This window comes from Bos mutus, chromosome 2, assembly GCF_027580195.1.
Source record: "Bos mutus isolate GX-2022 chromosome 2, NWIPB_WYAK_1.1, whole genome shotgun sequence".
Classification (NCBI taxonomy): domain Eukaryota; kingdom Metazoa; phylum Chordata; class Mammalia; order Artiodactyla; family Bovidae; genus Bos; species Bos mutus.
In genome coordinates this window covers 36,416,942-36,442,530 of record NC_091618.1, presented here as the reverse complement: position 1 = coordinate 36,442,530, position 25,589 = coordinate 36,416,942, and the positions used below count along the sequence as shown (strand labels likewise).

Sequence of the window (25,589 nt, the reverse complement as noted above, 5' to 3'; positions counted from 1 at the left end):
AAATGGGAATTATATGAGTAATAACAATGTGAGTGATGATAACTAATGTTATTGAGCATGAGGATGTACCACATACTGTGCAAGGTAGTTTATATATATTAAGTCATTTAAACATACAACTGTATCTATCTCATACTTTATTGTAAGAATTATAGGCTGGATAAACAACAAAGTTCTATGGTATAAAACAAGGAACTATGTTCAATATCCTCTGATAAACTGTAAGGGAAAACAATACGAAAAATAACGTGTGTATGTATATATATATATATAAGTGAATCAGTTTGTTGCACAGTAGAAATTAACACAATATTATAAATCAACTACACTTCAATAAGAGCTTCCCTGGTGGCTCAGTTGGTAAAGAATCTGCCTGCAATATGGGAGACCTGGGTTAGATCCCTGAGTTGGGAAGATCCACTGGAGAAGGGAAAGAGTTACCCACTCAAGCATTCTGGCTTGGATAATTCCTTGCCATGGGGTAGCAAAGAGTCAGACATGACTGACTTTCACTTTCACATACTTCAATAAAATAAACTTTAAAAAAGAGATATTTCATGTAAAGTCCTTAGCCCAATATTAAGCCATAGCCTCAGTGCAAGTGTTAGCTGATTTTGCTACAGGATTCATCTTGCTTCATGAACACTTAGGTTAAAGAGACATAAGGATCACTACTTTCCATTATTGTTTCTGCCACGCCTAGCATTGTCGATCTACTTAAAACAAAACCAGGACAAGACAACATGGTCCACAAAAGCTCTGATCAGTACCAATCATGAGTGATTGTATACCAGGGACTGGGAAGAATCTATGAAATTTTTTCAATCTCACCATGAAACATCACCTGTACACTCTTGGTTTAGGGATTGCCAGACAGTTTTTCCAGTCAATAGCAGAAACTGAGTCATTTTAGTATGTGTTCTGACTTGATGTGCTAAAGCTTTAAAGAAATAGCCATCTAAACACCTTCAAGCAAAATATAAACAACTAGACTGAAACTTCTTTTGAAAAAAAATATACATATATATTTCACAAACTGAGTACCAGAACACAGATTAAGAACAGTATTGATCTCATAAAAACCATTTGAACCCATATTAGCTATATTTTTGTGGAATTCTTCAATTTTGTATAGAAATTAACTTAAGGGTATTCTTTTATTTAGCACTTATGCATTCTTGTGAAAGTTTTATACATTCTGTATCAATTTAGCAGAATAACTGGTAATTCTTAGTACATACCAGATAGAAAATGAAAATTCAAGGGACTCATTCATTTTGTCTTAAAATATAATATTTTTAATTTTAAAGCTCATTATAATCTGACATTTAATCTACAAGGGACTTCATAACAAAATCCTTGGTTTAAACGTTATACTACAGTTTCTATTAGAGTAGCCCCATTAGTAAACTGTATTCATGCTAATGTGCTGGCTTGGGGCGATGATCTTCAAAGTCCCTAGTTCTGGTCCTCGCCAGTGAAAGCGCACTAGGAGTGGGTGATGTAGTATCATAATTATACAATCAGCCTTGTCAAGGCATACACAGAGCATTGGGAATAGCAGAATCCTGAAGCTGAAAATGTGGCTAGCTGATAGATGACTGCCATTAAGCTCATCCTTTGTTCATTTTGTGATGGTGTAGATACTGAGTATAGGAAACAGATTCTTAATGAAGGATAAAATCTTTGACCCGTCGCCACTCTTCATGTGCTCATAACCACTCAGCTCCCCTTTCTTTCCATAGCTATACATATATTCTGTTCAACTCTCACCTTAGCCTGGTGAAAAATAATCAATATGTCCAACAGGCTCCTTTTCATGAATCAAATTTAGACAATGAAAAATAAAAATTTGTGCAAATACCATTTGGCCTAATATTTCTAATCATGACGATAAATGACTCTCCTCACCTTGCGCTCCTTCCTATATTTAATTAGATAGTGTGAAATTTTGGCTACATAAATTCATCTTACTAATATATTTATATTCAAGATATAGATGAAAGCATGTATGTATATGTGTATATTTATATTTGTAAGCATACATATCATACAAGCTATGTACACTTTATCACATATGGTACTAAATATAATTATTCTAAATTTTTGAACATTTTCCGAATGTAGAAGATTGAGCATAGAGCTTTTACTGCTTTTTCTCACTCACTTTCAGTCTGTCTTCATTATTAACCTAATTTTCCTCCCTTCTGGCTGCATGCCCTTCTGGATTTGATTGTGCTATCTCTCTTCTGCAGCCAGTGACCTGCTAAACTACTTTCCTATGGTAATTAGAAGGCACAGAAGTAGGAGTGTAGATGTTCCCACTAAGTAATTGTAAGAGGATCTAATACTACATTTTGAGTGCTGCATCCCTCTTAGGTCACATAACTACACAGTTATATAGCTAGAGAGAAACTTGGTTTCTCTTCTTCGTAGTCACTGTTGAGAATATTTGTGCAAATCTAGAGGATATCTATTGAAGTATGAGTTTTCCAAATTACTAATGCTAGAATGAAGGAGTATTGTATATATTTACGCATATATATGTATATGTATATCTCACCATGGCTTCTCTGGTGGCTCAATGGTAAAGAAGTCACCTATCAGTGCAGGAGATGTGCTTCTACCCCTGGGTCAAGAAGGTCCTCTGCAGAAGGAAATGGCAGTTCACTCCAGTATTCTTACCTGGGAAATTCCACGGACAGAGGAGCCTGGCTGGCTACAGTCCATGGGGTTGGAAATGAGTTGGACATAACTTAGCAACTAGACAACAATAATATATATTCACTGTATTAATAGCTACTATCATGTGGAAAACATAGTAAATTAAAAAAAATGTTTTAAAAATAAGTCATGAGGGAGGGAAGTCCCAGAGGGAGGGAATATATGTATCCATATGACTGATTCACTTAATTGTACAGCAGAAACTAATACAACATTGTGAAGCAATTACATTTCAATAAAAATGTCATTATTACAAACATAGATCATGGCAAGACTTAAGAACAATTAAAAACAAAGAAGTAGGAGGCTTTAAGGGGATGATAAGAGGTCATGAAATACTTCTATACCTTGATGTGGTGGTAGTTATATAAATCAACACATGAGATAGAATTGCATAGAACTAAACACACACAGTGGAGAAGGCGATGGCACCCCACTCCAGTACTTTTGCCTGGAAAATCCCGTGGATGGAGGAGCCTGGTGGGCTGCAGTCCATGGGGTCGCTAAGAGTCAGACACGACTGAGCGACTTCCCTTTCACTTTTCACTTTCATGCATTGGAGAAGGAAATGGCAACCCACTCCAGTGTTCTTGCCTGGAGAATCCCAGGAATGGCAGAGCCTGGTGGGCTGCTGTCTATGGGGTCGCACAGAGTCGGACACGACTGAAGTGACTTAGCAGCAGCAGCAGCAGCATACACACACGGGGGGCTTTCCTGGTGGCTCAGATGGAAAAGAATCTGCCTGCAATTCAGGAGACCCAGCTTTGATCCCTGGGTCGGAAGATCCCCTGGAAAAGGGAATGGCTACCCACTCCATATTTATTACCTGGAGAATTCTACAGACAGAGGTGCCTGGCAGACTAGAGTCCATGGAGTCACAGAGTTGGACACGACTGAGTGACTAACACTTTCATTTCATTTCTATACACACAAACACACAAGAAAATTTATGTAAAATTGTTGAAATCTGAATAAGCTCTATGGGTTGTACCAGTGTCAAATTCCTGGTTGCAATATTGTACTATGATTATGCAAAATGTTATCAGTGGGGAAATTGGTGAGGAACAAATGGAAATACTCTTTCAATTTTTTGTAACTTCTTCTGAATCTAAACTTATTTCAGAATAAGTTTAAAAACTTTCTGGAGAAGAATTTGAGCAGGTGCAGAGAAACTATGTGGATCACAACAAACTGTGGAAAATTCTTCAAAAAATGGGAATACCAGACCACCTGACCTGCCTCCTGAGAAACCTGTCTGAAGGTCAAGAAGTAACAGTAAGAATGGGACATAGAACCACTGAATGCTTCCAAATTGGGAAATGAGTATGTCAAGGACATATATTGTCACTCTGCTTATTTAACTTATATGCAGAGTTCATCATGTGAAATGCCAGGCTGGATGAAGCACATCTAACTGTTATCAAGATTGCTGGGAGAAATATCAATAACCTCAGATATGCAGATGACACCACCCTTAGAGCAGAAAGCAAGGAGGAACTAAAGAGCCTCTTGATGAAAGTTAAAGAGGAGAGTGAAAAAGCTGGCTTAAAACTCAACATTCAAAAAATGAAGATCATGGCATCAGTTCCATCACTTCATGGCAAATAGATAGGGAAACAATGGAAACAGTGAAGACTATTTTTTGGGGGCTCCAAAATCACTGTAGATGGTGACTGCAGCCATGACATTAAAAGACACTTACTCCTTGGAAGAAAAGCTAAGACAAACATAGATAGCATATTAAAAAGCAGAGACATTACTTTGCCAAAAAAGGCCCACATAGTCAAAGCTATGGTTTTTTCAATAGTCATGTATGTATGTGAGAGCTGGACTATAAAGAAAGCTGAGCATCAAAGAATTGATGCTTTTGAACTGTGGTGTTGGAGAAGACTCTTGAGAGTCTCTTGGACTGCAAGGAGATCCAACCAGTCAATCCTAAAGGAAATCAATCCTGAATATTCATTGGAAGGACTGATGTTGAAGCTGAAGCTCCAATACTTTGGCCACCTGATGTGAAGAGCTGACTCACTAGAAAAGACCCTGATGCTGGGAAAGGCTGAAGGCAGAAGGAGAAGGGGTTGACAGAGGACGTGATTGTTGGATGGCATCTCAAACTCAATGGACATGAGTTTGAGCAAGCTCTGGGAGATGGTGAAGGACAGGAAAGCCTCACGTGCTGCAGTCCATGGGGTCTTACAGACTTGGACATGACTAAGCAACTGAACAATAACAACAACAAGAGGAAGTAAATCTGTGTTTTGTCTTCAGTCCAATATGGTTTTTCTGTTTCCAGTCAGATTGCTTGGTCTCCTCATCCTTTGCTTCTCCTATGTGCAGCAAAATGCAAGTCCTAACTCTCTGAATTATTGTAAACATCTTGAAATTTGTAGGAAGAATGACACTGCATGCATACATCTGAAAGATCACGAATATATATCACAACTTCCTGACAGCAATATTATAACACCCATCTTCCTCCGTATTTTAGAAACAAAAGCCATGGGGAAGCCATAAACTAGACAAACAGGTCTTGCTACTTTGATTCTGCATTTGGGAAAGTCAATGTACTCCTAAAATGTGCTATACTACCCAACTTCATTCACATAATCATGACTAATTGACATAATTGTGAACACTTTACACACAGAAAGTACAGCTTAATCCATTCCGATTGGAAAGATTTCACATTTATGTCAAAAAACAGTACACTACAAGTACTAGTTATACATTTACAGTAAAGAAATTAAGTTCTTTACTTTATGGTTGTGCTGGTAGCTGAATGAAAACTGTTGCCATTTATAGAATGGGGAATCTTCCTGGCTGAATTAGAATCATTCAGCATGCCAAGCAAAGCCGCAGGCAAAGCAAAGCAAAAGAAAAGCTTGCTATTTTATAGGTTAGACAAGAAACAACCTAAATGACTTCTCTAAGGGAGAGACCTTCATATTTCATGCAAACCCCAGGAAACAATTAAGGCTTCAGTGCAATTCTGGGACCTGTGCTCTAGAAACTGCCTCCATAAACTTCATTTTCATCTGGTACAATCGAGATACTCTCTTATTCCTTACTACATCTTTTATATCGTCCTCCTTTAAGGCAATGAGAATTTGGCACATAAATAAAAAGCAGGAGGTTGTTTCAGGGAGGAGAGAAATATGATTCAAATTCAGCCAGGTGCTTTATCACCAATTTGGGAGGCTGCAATGTTATTAGACATCCTGATGTAAAGATGGAGAGGAAAAACTATTGGTAGAAAAGAGAGATTTAAAGAAAAAAAGCCCTTGGAAGGTAAACTGAAAACACAAAAGTACTTGAAAGTAAAAATAAGCTAACTGTCTCTCATTAAATATTCCAGGAAGAGAAAAAGCTCATTAGATCACTTAAAAATTATAACGAGAGGTATATGATCTTTTAGACTCAATCTCTCTAATACTACAGTAGTTATTTCACCTAAATTATGGTTTTTCCAGTTGTCATGTACAGATGTGAGAGTTGGACCATAGGGCACTGAAGAACTGATGTTTTTGAACTGTGGTGCCTGAGAGAATTCTTAAGAGTCCCTTAGGTGCAATGAGATCAAACCAGTCATTCAACCCTGAATATTCATTGGAAGGACTGATGCTGAAGCTGAAGTTCCAGTACTTTGGCCACCTGATGCAAAGAGCTGACTCATTCGAAAAAATCCTGATGCTGTGAAAGATTGAGGCCAGGAAGAAAAGTGGGTGACAGAGGATGAGGTGGCTGGATGGCATCACTGACTCAGTGGACATGAGTTGAGCAAACTCCAGGATACAGTGAAGGACAGGGGAGCCTATTGTACTGCAGTCCATGGGGTCACAAAGAGTCAGACAGGACTTCCTGACTGAACAACATATATGAGCAGTCCACAAATCTTATGGGGTCAGAGTAAAGGATGTAAGCTGTCAGTTGGTCTAGGCAGGAGTGACTGGGTGATAAATGGATTCGGAATGTGTCCTTGTCACTGTGACCTGTGTCTTAAATGAATTCTGTCACCTGTTTAGGTTTCATTTTCCCCATCTTCAATACAGCCACATCAGATGGTCTTAAAGCTGGCCCTTGTGAGGACCTAGGAATCCCTCAGGGCTCCATGAAGCCCCCTCAATACCCCCTATTGCTATAGATATGGCTCAGTTTTATTTGCTTAGATTTTCAAGTAAAATTTCACTGGACAAAACAATTTCATGTTTTATAAATTTTAAATCAGTGAAATAGATAATCTAGAGTGTCTTGCTGTGCCAAAGTTTCAACTAGTTCTGGTGTTAATTGTTTTAGAGATTCACTACCTCCGTAAAGGAACTTTGGGCTGCTCACACTATCTAATGTAAGGAATTATCCTGACCTCAGCTCTTTGCCAATTCATTGCTGGTTTCACATGTTCAACATTACACACAATCCAATTTTCTGATATGAAAATTAGAGGTCATGATGACAGCACATGGAGAAAAGCAGCTTAGGAACCTGTGCAGAAAGCATAAGAGTATAGGAGACTCTAGTTTTATTCTGAAACCTAGAAATATTAAATATTATACATAAGATTACCTTCTTTTATCCTCAGTATAGTGTAAGAACAAATGTTAAATCTTTTATATCTGAGATTTTTAAATTGAGCATTTTTGAAATGACATTATTGTTGTCGTTCAGTTACTAAGTTGTGTCTGACTCTTTGTGACCCCATGGGCTGCAACACGCCAGGCTGGCCTGTCCTTCACTATCTCCTGGAGTTTGCTCAAACTCATATTCATTGAGTCAGGGATGCTATGTGTCTTTCCTTATTTCTTTCATCTCAGATATTATCCAAACATTATAACACTCTTATTCTACACTAAGTAGCAGTTTTAGCACAAGTATTAACTTATTCTCATAACTGCTCTATGGAAAGAGTAATGTTATGATGTTAATTTTCAGGGGGCACAGAGAGAAAGTAAATGACATGTCCAGGGCCACATGGCTAATAAGCTGGAGTTTGGACCCAGTCAGCCTGGTTCTAGAGTCTATATGCTTAACACAAACTAACACCAAACCATACCTTTTAAATCATTAATTTATAGAATCATTTGTGATCAGTATCAATACTGTATGATACCTCACAGAGCAGTTTTGAGCTTGCTTTATCATAATTTTTATGTAAACCATCAGTTGAAAAAAATCCCGCCAAAGCAGATGGTAAAAATATCTTCCCACTTGATTCTGAAAAATGTGACATAGACCCTGATGATAAGGCAATAAAAAATTTTCCATGAAGACAGTAAAAAGTGTTATTCATGATGGAATCTTCTCTGTGATGGGCGTGATGATGAGACACAACTACAGAAAAATGTCATGCTCCTCAGCCTGTGCGTGCACGCTCAGTTGCTCAGTTGCACCGGTCCTCAAGTTCTGGAGGAGGGCAAGTGACTTTAACCTGCCGTGATGCATGTGTTTGGAAAGGAAAGAGTGCAGAATGGCTTAAAGACCTGGCTCAGGCAGGCATCAGAGTTACCTGATTTAGAATCCAGGTATCTCAGTCTACTGCTGTGTCCTTTAGGACTTAAGTTGTTCCATCTTCCTTATCTATAAACTGGGAGAATAATGGGCCATACCTGCTAGAGTTTCAATAAATATTATATACTACGAAGTATATAAAGCACCCAGTAGATGCCTGTTGCATAACATATGCTTTGTCCACATGAATTTAACCAATACCAGTGCTATTCACCATAAAGTTCCTTCACTCGAAATTCATACACTTTTCAGATTCTGCCAAGTGGTCTTTTAAAAACCGCTTGCCCAACTTGTTAGCAACAACTCTGAAAGAAGGAATTCTCACAATTATCTTCTATCCTGGATTCATAAAGCCCCAGGAAGGCATATGGTATTATACAAACATTAAATAATAATATGTTCTGCTCTGCTTACCAAATTAAATCAAGTTCTAAAGGCAGCACATGCAGAGTGAAAATGGCCGCTGATAAGAAGCAATCTGATGTTTATTTATTTTTTATCATAATATTTACCGAAAACTTACTTTAGCATCTCCTAAAAAAAAAAAAAAACTTTTCTAAATCCTTCTGTGGTTTATAGTAGTAATATTTTCACATAAAGAAACTGAGTCTCAGAACAGTTTAAATTTGTGTTTCTATTACATAAACTGCTATAGAATGACGTACTGATGGAAGAATGCAAGGAAAACTTGAAATGTAGATGAAATTTTAAGAAATACTTTCTTCTTATACATAAAAACATAGATTAGTGATTCTAATATTTATTTACGCTCTGTATGAATTTAATCATGTAACTTAAATTCTCTGTGACTCACTATTTATCGTGAAGTGGACATACTGATGACACTTCCCTCACTGGTTTGAGATTTAAAAATTCATTAATTAATAAAATATATAGAATAGTGGCTTACACAGAGCAACTGTCTGATGTTAATTATAACTATTATTCCTTCTGCTTACAGTTTTCACAGGTATTCTATAACATAAATATAAATTGGCTATTTTACAGCATCATACCTCCCCTCCTACCAACTCTGTCAATAAAAAAGGATGCAGCCAACATGAAAGTGGGTATTGGAGTAATTACTATGATGATATCTCATTTTCATAAATTCTCTTTTGGTGAGAATTGAAAGAAAAAAAATGGACTCTTCTGAATTACTGAAATAGCCATCTGCAAAGTACTTGTGTTGACTCAGACCAAATTACTCATATTTTACAGACATTTCTGAAACAATTCTGTTTCAAAGCTTTCAACCTATAGCAAATAAAAGAAGATTGTTTTTAAATACTCCAGGTTTCAGGAGCTGAGCCAGGGACTTTACATGAGCTATTTTATTTAATATCTGCAAATCACTATAGCAATAGAAGTTTATTAGCTTTCTATTGCTATAACTAACTACCACAAATGTAGTGGCTTAAAACAATACAAATATATTTTCTTACAGCTCTGGACTTCAGAGGTCAAAAGTCAGTTTCCAAACTGGAGGGAAATCAAGGTGTGGGCAGGCCTGCCTTCCTTCCAGAGGTCTCAGGGAAGATCTTGGGCTTCCCTTGTGGCTCAGCTGGTAAACAATATGCCTGCAATGCAGGAGACCTGGTTTCGATCCCTGGGTTGGGAAGGTCCCCTGGAGAAGGGAAAGGCTACCCACTCCAGTATTCTGGCCTGAAGAATTCCATGGACTGTATAGTCCATGGGGTCGCAAAGAGTCGGACATGACTGAGTGACTTTCAGTTTCACTTTCACTTACTCCCCTGTCTTTTCTAGCTTCTAGAGGTTGACTGGTAGCTTCAGTTTGTGGGCCCCTTCCTCTATCTTCAAGGCCCATCACTTCTACTCTACTTTCATTTTTATATCTTCTTTCCCTTACTCTGATCCTTAAGCCTCCCACTTATGTGGATAGCCCACTTGGATGATCCAGGATAATCTCATCTCAAGATCTTTAATTTAATCACAGCAACACAATACCCTTTAACATCTAAATTAACATGTCCTCAGAAGCTGGGGATAGGACATAACATATTTGAAGGCAGGGATTGTTTTTCAGCTTACTACAGGTAGACAGTATTGTCTCGTTTTGCAGATGAAGAAAAAAGTAGTAATTGTTAACACCATTAATACACAGAAAATTCAAAAGGGTTGAATAGTTTATTCAAATTCATGAAACCAAAAAGTGGGCACTGGCACACTAATGTAATGTAAGCATTTTGACTCCAATGTTGTTTCCAGTACACAGTTCTGCCCTCAAATTAGGAATAAAAAGATAAAAGAAGGACTCCCTTCTTAAGGTAGGGTTTGTTGTTGTTTTTCATTTTCTTTATGACTTAAAAATATTTATCAAATAAATACTGAATAGCTACCTATGTAAAACCCAATTTTAGGTGCTGGGAAAAAACAGGAATCAGACCAAGTCAGTAACTATTAGGTAATCTCATATCTTCCCATATGTTTGAATACTTATAATGTGGGTGTGTGTGCTAAATTTCAGTCATGTCCAACTCCTTGGCAATTTATAATCTTAAATCTATATCCATAGACTTGACCAAATTCAACTACCTATTTGATAGCTCCATTTTTATGTTCAATAAACCTTTTCAATTTGCCACATCTGGAACTGAACTGGCTTTCTCTACCTCAGGCAACAGCACTACCATATTTCCCTCCCTCACCACCCAGTAATCAGTAATCAAAATACCTTGCTAAGTCACTTCAGTCATGTCCGACTCTGTGCGACCCCATAGACGGCAGCCCACCAGGCTCCCCCGTCCCTGGGATTCTCCAGGCAAGAACACTGGAGTGGGTTGCCATTTCCTTCTCCAATGCATGAAACTGAAAAGTGAAAGTGAAGTCGCTCAGTTGTGTCTGACTCTTAGTGACCCCATGGACTGCAGCCTACCAGGCTCCTCCATCCATGGGATTTTCCAGGCAAGAGTACCGGAGTGGGGTGCCATTGCCTTCTCCACAAAATATCTTAATTTGTCTCAAAAAAGTATCTTAATTCCATTCACTTCTTATTTTCACCACTCCCAGACTTCTAACTGTTATCTTCATTTCTGTTCTTGCATTGCCTTAATCTAATCTTCATACATAAAAGGGCATGATCTCTTTAGAGAATAAATTAGATTATATCATTTCCAGAGCAAAATACTTCAATATTCACAGCATTTTTTAATCAAATCCAAATTTTTCATGCTACTCAGTATTACCACATACCTTGTTCTGTTTACATTTGTGTGCCTGTTGTCCTGGCATAACTAGTAATAGAGTCTCCTTTCACTCTTAAAATTGTTCATTTGGAAGACAAATTACATGGTCACCCTATATATATAAAGGGTTCTGTTGTAATTTTCCCTCTGCCTAAGTTTATTCCAATAGCCAGTCTCCCTCAGGACTCAATGGGGTTTGCCCTTAAGTCTCTCCTGTGATTATTTTTCTTCAAAAACTAAATCAAAGTGTTTAATCCAATACCTAGCTGTTTTATTTGTTGAACATCTGTCCTTCCACTAGACATTCCAGTATGCATAATACATGGTACATGGTAGGTGTCCACACATATTTATTAAAAGATTAATGACTAAATATATATGTCATACAGTCAGAGTTATATAAACATGTGGTATAACATTTAAATGGTACAAATGTGTTCAATATACGAATGACCAAACTAATAGAGGAGGAAAAAAAGTTCTGTTTAGAGAGAAAATAAGGTTGACTTCACAAGGGGAGGGAGCCCAACCATTGCTGATGGATATAAAAGATCATGTTTTGTGAATCAAGACGCTCTGAGAAAAGATTTCTAAGCAGAAGGAATGTCATTTACAAAGGCAGAAAGGTTTAAAGCTGTGTGATTATTCAGGGAACTCAAAGTAGTTTCTATTATTAGAGAGTACAGTCTTGCATAAATGATATATTAATGCCATGAATCCCTAAGGACAAAACCTAAATTATGAAGAAGACTGCAGGAAATATAGAAAAGAGTTAAGAAGTTCAAAACTTAGTTTTGTTTTCATTTATACTGCTAGGATGACTTGAGAATTTCTATAGCATATTTAGCTCACCTTATAAATTATAGAAGTTCTTAGATAAGTAAATCAGTTTTTGAAGAGTGATATTTCAAACTTCATTACCATAAAGAATCCTCTCAGTTGTGAGTTTGTCATACAATATTCACAAAATGGTAATACATGGTCCGTAAGGAAACTATATCGAGATTTATGGTACATAAAACCAAAGTGGGCTTTTCCCTTGATTTTGGGGATTTGCATTTTAAGAGTTATCTTAAATTTCTGCTTTGGATGATGTATTTTTATTCATTCTTAGATTGTAAAAAGAAATAGACTAAAACTACTGGATTAACATTTTGGCATTTATATTATACAAATGCTAAAATGATCAGATCTGTAGAATTTATAGAACATCAGGTAATATTCTGAGGTAAACAAGAGTTGACATAGTGAATTGAAACTCATCCCAGACCTATTTATCTTGAAGAACATTTTCAAGAGATACTATTGGTACAGATAATCTTAAATGGTTTCTTTGAACATGAATATATACACCAAAGTCGCACACTGGCGGGCTGCAGGACATGAAAGCTTTGTGTGACTCCCAGAGTGCTTTGGAAGTTTGAGCCAAGATTTTAATTTAGAGAAATCACATCAAAAAATCCAGAGTTCTGGCCCCTTCCTAAATATTTTGAAGATCTGATAACTCTGGTGAGAAAAACTATAGTCCAAAATAGGGGCTATATGAGTGCATGTTTTCTAGTTCATCAACATCCATCTCCCTCCAGCCTCCCAGGTATTAGATCCACACCACACCATATATATATATATGTATATATATATGCCTGAGACCTTGTTCTGGAACGAAAAAGCAACAACAGCAAAACCCACACAAAAAACACCAGAACAACAATAAAAAACAACTATTAAAGACCAATCGCAAATTATCAAAATGTCTAGGAAGATATTTAGAATTTGATCATTTGTAATTCTGAGAATTGAACATGCATGCTATCCTAATAAAATCATCTGCAAATGAAGCAATTCAAACTTTCAACCTTTTCTTCCTTGAATTCATTACTAAACAATACCCAAACACAAAAAAGTCCAGCAAATCCAGTATACCAGTTTTTTTCCTCCTGACCAAGAAGTTATTTGTTCTGGCATCTTGTCAATATAACACAAAGAGTCCATACAATAGCACCAAATTGTATAAATAGACTATGAGTTTGATCTGTAATTTGAATGCAAATATCTCCCACCTGTATTATAGCAGATGTAATTCATTTAAACAGATTGAAAATACCCAAACTGTAGTAGATTAGGATATATAAAGGCAGAGAAGATGGGCACTTACCTTAGCTATCTGGACACACCAGTTAAGCAACAACTGTGATCCAATGTTATCCTTGTGTTCATGAACATAGTCCAGCAGACAGCCATGGGGCATGAGCTGTGTAACCAGCTGAATGGTTGGGCTCAGACACACACCCAATAATCGAACTAAGTGTGGATGGTCCATACTTGCCATGATTAGGGCTTCCTAAAAGAAAAAAATAAATAACACCATTATTTCAACTCAAAGTTCTTTGCCATGATAGTTACTTGCACTGTACTAATGCTGTTGATAATGATTTTGAAAAGGTACTCTCATAAAATGGAATCAATTAAAAGTGAAAAAAGACATTATTGTAGCCATTATATTTCTAAAGTGATTTAATTCAAGTGAAAATAAGTGGAAGTTAGACTATATATATATATATTAGAATGGTAAATGTTATATAATAACTGCATGCAAATTTAATAGTAGTATTTTCTCTTCTGTAATGTGAAAAATACTAGATTTTATTTACTGCCAAATGAAGTAGAATCCTAAATTATATTGTGGATTTTTAACCTTTGATCTTTGGTTCTAGAGTTCAGTTATCTACACGATACAGTTATTTGCACAAGGTAGCACAAAGTTATGAATTATTGCTGTTTAGTTGTTAAGTCATGTCTGACTGTTTTGCAACCCCATGGACCATAGCCCATGGAACTCTGCTGTCCATGGGATTTCCCATGCAAGAATGTTGAAGTGGGTTGTCATTTCCTTCTCCAGGGGATCTTCCTGACTCAGGGATGGAACCTGGGTCTTCTGCATTGGCAGGTATTGGCAAAAAGATTTTCTACCACTGAGTCATCTGGTAAGCCCCCACAGTTACAAAAAAAGCCATTCAAAATTAACTCATTCATTATTGATATGGATTCAGACATCATAAAGGTAATTTGTGAATTATTATTTTTTTAAATTATAAATATCAATGTAAACAATTACAAATAATATGCCTTCCTATCTAACAATATGCCTACTATGAATTTATGCAGAAAAATAAACATTTTAATAAGACACTTTACTCCATAACCTTTGATTTTACTCAAATTTATTTCATTTTCAAAATTATAAATGATATAAATAGAACCATAAAATTTGGGAGTTAGGTGAGATTGTAAAAACTTGTCTACTCTAATTTTGTTATTTCATGAAGTGAGAAAACAGTTCTAACTTCTTTTTCATAATCATAAAGGCATTTTTGCTTAATGAAGATAAAGGGTCGACACATGATGGATATTTAGCCCATCCTAAAGTTAGCTTTCAGTTAAAAGCTATTTTAAGTGTCTTTACTCCAATTTGAAACTGATACAACCTTATACATACACACACTCACAGAGTGGTTGATACATATATGGCAATTTATTATCAATCAGTTTACCTATATGCAGGTATAAGAATGTTCATCATACTCTTTTTGAACATTTTTTTGTAGCTTTAAAAACTTTCAAATAACTGAGGATAAAAAGCTATACTGAGCTTCTCTTTAAGACAGCATGGCAGACTGATACACACATTTACTTTTATTTCCTCTTGATCCCACCATTTTAATAATAAATGAATCAATAAAAAGCCAGAAACCAACAATCACAAGAAGAGGCAATGGGGATGGAATACTAACAGTAGAAAGTGGCTTATTAGTAGTAACTGACTTAGCAAACATAGAAAATCTGAAGCCTAACTTAGGAGGTGAGAAACTGAAAATAAATCCAATTACGCCAAGGGTGTACACACAACAGGCTCAGTAGTGTTACACCACAAACCACTGTACATAAACGGAGTAGGAGGGACTGATTTTATCAGGATTGTTTCAAAGTCCATCTAGGAAGCACTTAGAATACAGATCTCCTTCATCCTTGTGTGTGTTTGTGTTAGTCACTCAGTTGTGTCCGACTCTTTGTGACCCCAAAGACATGGCCTGCCAACTTCCTCTGTCCATGGAATTCTCCAGACAAGAATACTAGAGTGGGTAGCCATTCCCTTTTCCAGGGGATATTCCTAACCCTTCATCCTTAGGAGAAGTTTAATCAAAGGGGTTGTAAACTATGAATATTAGGTAACAGAAAGAGAAGTATTCTGGTAAAAATAAAGAAGTACTCTGGTAATCAATCGTGTAAATTTATATATGATGAAAATCGAGGCCACCCTCTAGTTTCTTCTCCCAAATGGAGCTATGATTTCAAAATAGTGAAAGTTTTGTTTAAACCTCAAATTCTATATCCAGCAAAATTTGAACCAAGTGAGTGAATATATGGACATGTCTATTCTTAAAAAAGATTATCTCACAGGTTTCCTTTATCTGTTAGACGTGCTCATTTAATAAAAAGTGAAGGGCACTTTAAAAAGTGCACTTAATTGTGAAAACAAGGAAATGACAGGAAAGGGATACTCCAGAATCAAAGCTCTACAGGCATCTGATATAGGAGCCAGTTTAGACTGGAGCAGGATATCTTACTCTAGAAAAGATGTAAGAAGATGGATGAATGGCCAAAGCAACTGAACAGGAACACAACCATGTAGAACCATTTGACTTTTTTTTAATATTATCTTAAAGTTATTTGAGAAGATAGCTTGAGATGATTATTATCTCGAAAGCTATTCACTTTTAATCTCCACTACTCTTTAGTAGGGTTGAGTTCAGCAGAGTCTGAAGATTATTCATAATCATGGGTGAGGCTGATGGAGTATATGGATTTTACTGGATCCAGCCAAGGTCTTATGTGAATTATAATGTTTTATTTTTTGAAGAAGGAAGAGTGGGGCACTATGAACTCGTGTGGAGAAAGGAGAGATAGGAGGCCAAACAGAAGAAATAAGTTGGTAAGGGGACTTCAGCGTCACTCAAAGGACTTTATTTTTGAGCCTTTGGGAGTAGAAGCTGAAATTGTTTTTCAGCTAACCTCCAAGCAGATGAGGTCTTCCAATTCCTCCTTCCCCAGCAGCCACAAGGAACCAGACAAGTAAGAGAATGAGAGAGAGCACCACTGGTTTCTCTGCTTTCTTGCTGAGTCCACCAACATAACACCTTGAGAACTGGCAGGCCAGGGACCATGGAGAGGCACCACCTCCCACAAGGTCAGTGGTGTCCTCAGGTGATATCAGTCAATGATGCTGAGATAGGACCTCTGGGTGTCTCAGAGAGAAGAGAAGCTCCACCTAGGGACTGAGCTGGTAAGAAAGGACATTGTAGATACCACTTGGTGACTGCAACTGGCAGACTAGTTTGTAAATTCATATGAACATGCAACTCTTCCTAAACTATTTGGGAAGACTTCCACTGAAGTTGGGATCTCTGCACAATCAGCAAAGCCAGAAATTTGAATTATTGCTACAAATATGGCTCTATTTGGATCCATGAAACAGAAACAGTTTTGTTTTACTTCCTGTATATTTCAGTCAACATTTGAAATAAAGCAAACATTTGAAATAAAGCAAACTGATGCAATTATAAGGAGAGTACAAATAGAAATGTTAGCCAAGTTATATTATCTATTATTTAATCTAGTATTTTATTAAATAGTAATTAATGTTAATATTAAAAGTGTGAACCAGAGGTTCTTTCACTGAATTATGATATGCACACATATAAATATACACATGCTGCTGCTAAGTCACTTCAGTCATCAACAAAAAAGCAAAACATAATTAAATTGTCTAACTCAATCAAGTAACAAATTAGATATTTAATTAGATATTAAATATTAGATATCAGATTTAATTAAACGTATCCTAATTGTATTCCGTTTCTCTTCTGTGACTCATCTTTCAAGTCCTAGCATTTATCACTACAAATGGCCTAGGTTTATCATTTAAAGGGTGGTTTTCCTAGCCCCACTCCCAGATAATCAGGTCTAGAAATGAATCAGGAATCTACATTTGTAGCAAGCTCCTGCAAGTAGTGAAGCTACTGCAGGAAACACAGAACTTTGAGAATCTCTGAAACATCTCCATCTATTGTATATCTCTATCATTCATTGCAAAGGAAGTCACATGTAGTCACCATTGTTCGATCCTTATTGTAACTCTAAGAAGCAGTCAAAGGAGGCAGCCATTCTCTGCTGTAACATAAGGAAACCAAGGCTGAGCAGAATTACTGCCCTAGGTCACAGGAGTAAGTAGAAGGATCAGAGTTAAGACAGGTTTTCTGATTCTTAGAACAGTGCTATTTCCTAGGACGGTAAAAACACTGAAATTTTAACATTTCAGTTCTATCAGCACTTTGAAATGTAGATGCTTATCGTACTAACAAGAAGACAATGCCAAACACCTGACTTTAGCCATACCTGAAAGAATTGGATCAAATCATACTTCAGTTCCTAAGGAGCAACTCAAACAAAAATTTGCACTTATAGATAAATTGCCATCACTTACAATATACTTTCAGAAAAAGTCAAAGAAAATATATTTCTCTGATTTCCTATATTATTTGGTATAGGCCATTTCCTAAGATACAAAACATGGTGAAATTTAAGATACAAGACAGACTTTAAGGTTATTTTGGCCTTTTTCAGGATGAAATATATAAACAATTTTTTTTCTTTTACAACTCAAGGAGTAATATTTCCATTTTAAATATGCATGTAAAAAGTTTACAACAGAAGAGTGTAAAAATGTCGCATGAAAGTTCTCTTTAAAAAAAAAATCTATTAGTAAGTCCTGGCAAAAAAGCTGGGGTTGTATTAAAGAAAATTGCTCATCACACTACAAAGAGTATTTGAAACCAAATTGCAGAGTATTTGCATAATAGTTCTCTTTTTCTGAGAAAGAAAAGATGAACAGGACACTAATTGTAGGTTTTATTTTTTTCATAAAGGAAATAGCAGATGGCTTTTTTGGGGGAAAGGGGAAGAAATAAAGAGAAAAGAATGTGGATTCATTTAGAGTGATGAGGGGGATGGAAAGGGGAAAGAAATCCAATATTTTAATAATGGAGTGTTGGGTTTCAATAAATTACTCTGTTGAAATTAATAATGTCCTCCGCTACCTATCTCTGTGTGGGGCCTCTGGAAGCAATTTTGGAATCTTTGCTGCTGTCATTAGAACATATCACCGAAGGCCACTGGAATAAATACAAGTTGACAGATGTATTAACAATTTTTCCAGAAATGAAATTATTTTCTGTCTCTGTTTCCTGTTGTGCTTTACAAAATTTTTCTTGTAGGTGAATTAAATAGTTTTCTCATTGGACAGAGAGGAAGGATGTAACAGGTGCTACACTGAAAATTCTAAAGGAAGAAGATCTTTCTTTATAATGAAGTCTGGTTGGAATTAAGGACATTTTTTTTAACTATCAAGGGATGACCAGAGAATGGATAAAAAGCTCTGAAGCATGTGTGCCATTATTCTCTAGACTATGGTATCTGTATCTCTATTTCATTCTGAAGGAAAGACATTTCGATGCAATAATGAAAGTGAGCAATACTATTTGTCACATTAAGGCATCATTTTGCTCAGCCTTCAGATGTTTATACCTTGGCACTTAAAATTATTTTCTCACTCATGTTGTTTAGGAGTTTCACAAAAATAAAAAAAATCTGGTCACTGAAAACTTACGAGCTATTCTGTTTATGAAAAATATTTACTTCAGCTAAACTTTCACTGTTTCATTATGTCAATGGACCATTAATTCAATACCCTCCAGCTGAAAATGGGGAGATTTTCACTGCATCAGGGATAAGGAAGATAAAAAAGGGGGATAGAGAAAAAAATAATAAACAATTAGCAGAGACATATAAAATTGTGCTTAATGTAACAGTCAGCAGATTTCTGAATGTTTAAAACAAATGCCTCTCCTAAAGACAGAGGGGGTGATAGTGATGTAGAGAACAAAGAAGATAATGGTGATGGCAATGATGAAAAATGAGATAAAATTATCGGTCCATAATAATGTTTTACAAATCAGTTCTGCTGCAGATGGTATCCAGATAATAAAATAAATGAAATCTGCATCTGTTCACTCATGTCTAGAATAAATAATAATTTACTAGTGCAAGTAGGTGAGCAGTAATTAGACTGAATTAATACACCATCAGTTTAAGTGGGTCTACATTGCTCAGTGACATTCTTTTCCAATCCCTGGTATCATTTTTGTGAACATGAAAAATCATACTCGGATCCTTCTAACTTTTGGAGTCAGAAGTTTTCTATCCCTGTCTCCATCATTCATCCATTTGCTGTCTGAATCTTAGATCTAGATACCACTTATCAGTGCTGCACAATTAAGAACTTTATTAATAATTTATACAAGGTAGAATTTTTGAGTATTTTTATTACAGTTATTGGGACCTGCTTTTCCCTCCTATATCTTAAATGTGGAAATTCTATCATGGCTTTGTCTCTAGTACCCTATGTTTTCATCTGTAACTTCTTGCATCCTTATATCTTATAACTTTAAGAAATATGACAGAGTTATCAAAACCATATGGAGTCAACTGCACAGTTCTGTGGCTTCTCATGATTTGATATACTTTGCATCTAAAAATAGAAACATTACTATCTAAAAGAGGGCAAGCAAAATTCATCTTGATCATATCCAAAATACCTGTGTAAAGTATCTGTCAAGAATATCCAAGCATGAGAATTATACTGTGCTCATATTCCAATCTGTTTTTTTTTTCAACTCCTGTAATTTCAACAGTCATCTCTGAGTAAAAGCTAGTAGGTCTTTATATATGTGTATCTCCCCTATCATAGTACATATTCCATTTTTATTAGATTTGTTACAGGTCTATCATCTCTAATGATTTATCTGAAAGTAGTAATATGAGCTGATAAAGTTATCAAATTCTCTTACAGTATATGGCTCATACTAAGGTAGCAATGTAGTTTTATTAATAAACAAACAGAATCTGTATTATATGCCACCCTCCCACCCAACCTCATCCCAGGATTTCAAGTGCCTTACTGTCATCCTGATATAGAAAACCTACTGCATCTCTAATTTAACACACAAAGTACATTTCTCCATAAAAGCCTGTCTGCTATTTTTACCAATTTTCTAAGTTTCAGAAATATTTTCTGATTTGGTTTTTAAACCTTGGATTCCGATTTGGTATTATCTTTTCCGAGTTCTTCCATTCCATTCCATATCTATCAGTAATATTGTGCCAAGTCCCATTTACTGTTTATTTCAATGTAGCTCAAATCTATATCCTTCCATGTATTTTTGACCTGACTTCAAGTCAAATTCAGACTCACACTGCTGATGTAAAAGGAATGTTGATTTTTTCATTAACTCCAGTCTGTTTGGGCTATAACTTACAAAAAAAAAAAATCCTTAGCAATTTTTTTTCAGAGTGCTACATAGATAGCTTTAACCTTGCATGTACTCAATAAACATTTGAGTTAAATTTGACGTGTTGAAAATTGCACTACATTTTGTAATAAAGACAGTTACATTATTCTCCCAGCTATGATGCCAGTGATCTGTGGAATTAGCCTGCATATTTCTCTTTGCACCTCCAGATTCATTCTCCATCCTTCTGCACTTTGCCTGTGCCCAGAAAAATAGATCGAAACGAATGACAACAGTCTACCTTGTCTCTCTATTGGTTTAATCTGAATTCAGTCAATAATAATAAGCAACAGAGGACTAAAGAAAGAAAGCAGAGAGGTTAGTATTTATCCCTCACCTGCCATTGCCCTGAGCCTTCTACTAAATGTCACAGTGGGAATTCTCTCGCTCCTTCATGCCTAACAGTTCTGTTACTATTCTTGAGAGGCTTCAACAGTCTCTGCTAGTGTTCAAGCCTACCCATTCCTTTATAAAAACCCCTTTGCTAAACTCTCTTCCATTATTCCAACTTAATATACCACATGCCTCCTACTGGAGTTCTGATGAGGTAAATTTGGGCAAGTCACTTAACCTAAAACTTATTTGTTAAATGACAGATTAAGTCACTGTTGGGGAAAAAATGGCATGCAGGCTACACCAACCCTCCTTCCCCTTGCTCATGGTAGAGACTGCTAAGTAATCATTGTGGTAGGCTGATAATGAATTACTAAATATGCCCACATCTTAATCCCAGGAAGCTGTTGATATACCCTATTTGGAAAAAAGTCTGTACAGATTATGATTAAATTGGAGATCTTGAGATTACAATCATCAAGAGTTACCCAGGTGGGCTCTAAATGCCATCACAACTATGCTTAAAAGAGAAAGACAGAAGATTAGCTACAGAGGAGTCAGAGGTGGGCTCTAAATGCCATCACAACTATACTTAAAAGAGAAAGACAGAGGATTAGCTACAGAGGAGTCAGAGGTGAGAGCCAAGGAACAAATGCAGCCATCAGATGCTGGAGGAGGCAAGGAACAACTTTTTCTTTAGAGCTTCTGAAAGGAATCCAGCCCTACCAACACCTTGATTTCAGAGGTCTGGCTTCCAGAAATGTGATACAATATTTCTGTGATGCCAACCCCTTGGAAGAAAAGCTATGACAAACCTAGACAGCATATTAAAAAGCAGAGACATTACTTTGCTGACAAAGGTCCATATAGTCAAAGCTATGGTTTTTCCAATAGTCATGTATGAATGTGAGAGTTGGACCATAAAGAAGGCCGAGCACTGAAGAATCGATGCTTTTGAACTGTGGTGTTGGAGAAGACTCTTGAGAGTCCCTTGGACTGCAAGGAGATCCAACCAGTTAATCCTAAAGGAAATCAACCCTGAATATTCATTGGAAGGACTGATGCCGAAGCTGAAGCTCCAGTACTTTGGCAACCTGATGTGAAGAGCAGACTCATTGGAAAAGTCTGTGATGCTGGGAAAGACAGAAGGCAAGAGGATAAGGGGATGACAGAAGATCAGATGGTTGGATAGCATCCCTGACTCAATGGACATGAGTCTGAGCAAGCTCTGGGAGATGGTGAAGGACAGGGAAGCCTGGAGTGCTGTAGTCCATGGGGTTGCAAAGAGACAGACATGACCGAGTGACTGAACAAGAACGAGTCTGTGGTAGCTTGTTACAGCAGCCATAGGAAACTAATACAATTACTGTATTTCTGTAAGGACTGGATGAGGACTCAAAATCCTGTTCAATTCAAGTCTTTGGCAATGAAAACTTATTTATTGGAAGGTAAATGTGAGATTTAAACATCGTTGCCTTGAATTTATACATATTTTTACAATTAATTCTGCTGTTAAGTCTTTAGCTTGGATATACTATATTAGTCTAATCTAAATGAAGCAGACATGTTTAATTCATTTAGAAATTAACATATACATGTAATAGCCAAATGATATACTATAGGCAAAGGGCTTATCACAGTGCCTAGTTGACTCTTAAAATGTTAGTTATTTTTACATTTGTATTAAACTAATTATATCTGAAGGGAGTGAAATCATTGAGTAATAAAGGCATGGCCTGGAGTCTGGAAAAAAAGCTGCAGCCCCAGCGTGAATGGTCTTTTTTGAAGTCTGGTGGGGCTTTTGGAATAAAAGGCAGATAAATTGACCAAAAAATAATTTTTCCTGTCAACACTTTAGAAGCTATTGTTTTCCCACTTAAGCCCATGGAGAGCTAGAAACATCTCTTCCTACTTTCAACATAAAGTAATCATGAAGTGTTAGGAAATAACCAAAAGTAGTTAGAGTTGCAAGAAAACTTCAAGGGCTATACAAATTTGTTCTATAACAAATAGTAACCACCATTACAGTAATAACAGTAAATAGAAATTGGGGTTAAAGTAGATGATAAAGACCAAGAGGTCCCGGTGAACTTTACAGTCAGAACAGAGACACTTAACTGCTTATTGATTAATCTTAGTAAAGTTACAGAAAGAGAAGTACAAAGGTGTCTGCAATTAACATTTCAGGACTTATATGGAAGAACAAGCTCAGTGAGGTCCAAAATGTATCTTCTGAGAGGACACTACAATCTGCTATAAAGAATGAAAACATCAACTTCCTAGGACTGGAATAAATCATCCAAGGCTATAGATTCTACAACTAGGGAGGAAAGAATAACTATTAGCTTTCAAATAGTGTCTACTGCTTTTATTTTTCTCTCTAGAAATGAAAATTAATTTCTATAAGGTTATTTGATCTTATCTTTTGGGTAAGTTCTGTATTATTTCCCCTATAGCTTTCTAGTTTTTAGTAAACAGTCTATCTAAAGTCAACCTATTCAATAATTTCATCAGATCATAATAACAACTGCTGCTTGATGTCAAATTGCACCTGGCACAATGCTATTGATTTTCCATGAGGACACATTTAGTTCTCAGAACAATCTTGTCCAACAGGTTGTTCAATTATTCTATAATTGATAAGCAGAGTAGCTTGAAAAGCATAAGCAATTTGACAATCTCCAAAAGTTACTAAGTATTCAAGCTGGGATTTGAATCCAGTTTCCACTATATCCGCAGCCAAGACTCTCTCTACCATGATATCCCCTCAGAGTTGTTAATATCAGTTAGGTATCCAGGTAGACTTAGCTGATTCTCTGGTCATTATCTTAGTATTCTAACAGGAACTATCACTGATAAGATCAACCTATTAATGGAATCTTTACGGAGTGACTAGTGCTATTTTTTTATTATAAATAAACTGAAAACAATTTACTCTCAAATACTTAAAATTAGTCCTCCAATAATAAAATGCTGAATAACTTTCCAGAAGGGACTAATTCATGTCTTTATTCTCAATTCTGCACAGAAATCAATTCTAGGATGTTCTATTTAAAAATTTAAAAATTAAATTTGACTTAAAATAGATCAGAATCTAGTAATTTTGGTAACAGCTCCTATTTAATTGTTAGGATCATGATTTTGTATAATCTGGGGAATTAATTGTTTTTCTAGACACTGCACATTCATAAAGGATGACATCTCTTGTGTTTCTAATTTGCAGGAATAATCTTAATTGACACCAATTATATCAAAGGCAAGTTATGACCAACCTAGATTGCATATTGAAAAGCAGAGACATTACTTTGCCAACAAAGGTCCGTCTAGTCAAGGCTATGGTTTTTCCAGCGGTCATGTATGGATGTGAGAGTTGGACTGTGAAGAAGGCTGAGTGCCGAAGAATTGATGCTTTTGAACTGTGGTGTTGGAGAAGACTCTTGAGAGTCCCTTGGACTGCAAGGAGATCCAACCAGTCCATTCTGGAGATCAGCCCTGGGATTTCTTTGGAAGGAATGATGCTAAAGCTGAAACTCCAGTACTTTGGCCCCCTCATGCCAAGAGTTGACTCATTGGAAAGACTCTGATGCTGGGAGGGATTGGGGGCAGGAGGAGAAGGGGAAGACAGAGGATGAGATGGCTGGATGGCATCACTGACACGATGGACGTGAGTTTGAGTGAACTCCAGGAGTTGGTGATGGACAGGGAGGCCTGGCATGCTGCGATTCATGGGGTCGCAAAGGGTTGGACACGACTGAACAGCTGAACTGAACTGAACTGATATTAAAGGCACAGAGGAGCCTGGTGGGCTGCAGTCCATGGGGTCGCTAAGAGTCGGACACGACTGAGAGACTTCACTTCCATTTTTCACTTTTCACTTTCATGCATTGGACAGGGAAATGGCAACCCACTCCAGTGTTCTTGCCTGGAGAATCCCAGGGACGGGGGAGCCTGGTGGGCTGCCGTCTATGGAGTCGCACAGAGTTGGACATAACTGAAGTGATTTAGCAGCAGCAACAACAAACAATCGAATAAAATTAGGAAAACCCTCCCTTAATAACTAATAAAATATCTCAAATATACCACTGGTAAAGCAGGCTGAATTGTGTTCTTTACGATTCATTCAAAATACTGAGTGACTTTAAATCTCCATTTTTCAGTTACAACTCTCATATTCATATAAGATAATTCATAAAGAGAAATCATTTGTCCTATCATTTCTTATCTTCTCTACTTTTTATAATGAACTTAATTATTATCATCAGATATATTAAATTTTGAAACCATGATTTATATGCAAGTTCTTATATTAAATATTCATGTCAAGTATTTTAATATTCTACACCAATCCTGATGTCAAGGG

General features: G+C 36.5%; 1 protein-coding gene across 4 annotated transcripts in view; it reads right to left on the bottom strand.

The window, feature by feature from the left end:
- Positions 1 to 25,589, bottom strand: part of ERBB4 (erb-b2 receptor tyrosine kinase 4) — a 1,231,440-nt gene that overhangs the window by 173,787 nt on the left and 1,032,064 nt on the right. For all 4 annotated transcript variants that reach the window (XM_070387158.1, XM_070387172.1, XM_070387165.1 and 1 more), the window contains exon 20: positions 13,588 to 13,773. In XM_070387158.1, the coding sequence (XP_070243259.1) occupies positions 13,588 to 13,773 (186 nt within the window). The remainder of the gene's footprint in view (positions 1 to 13,587; positions 13,774 to 25,589) is intronic.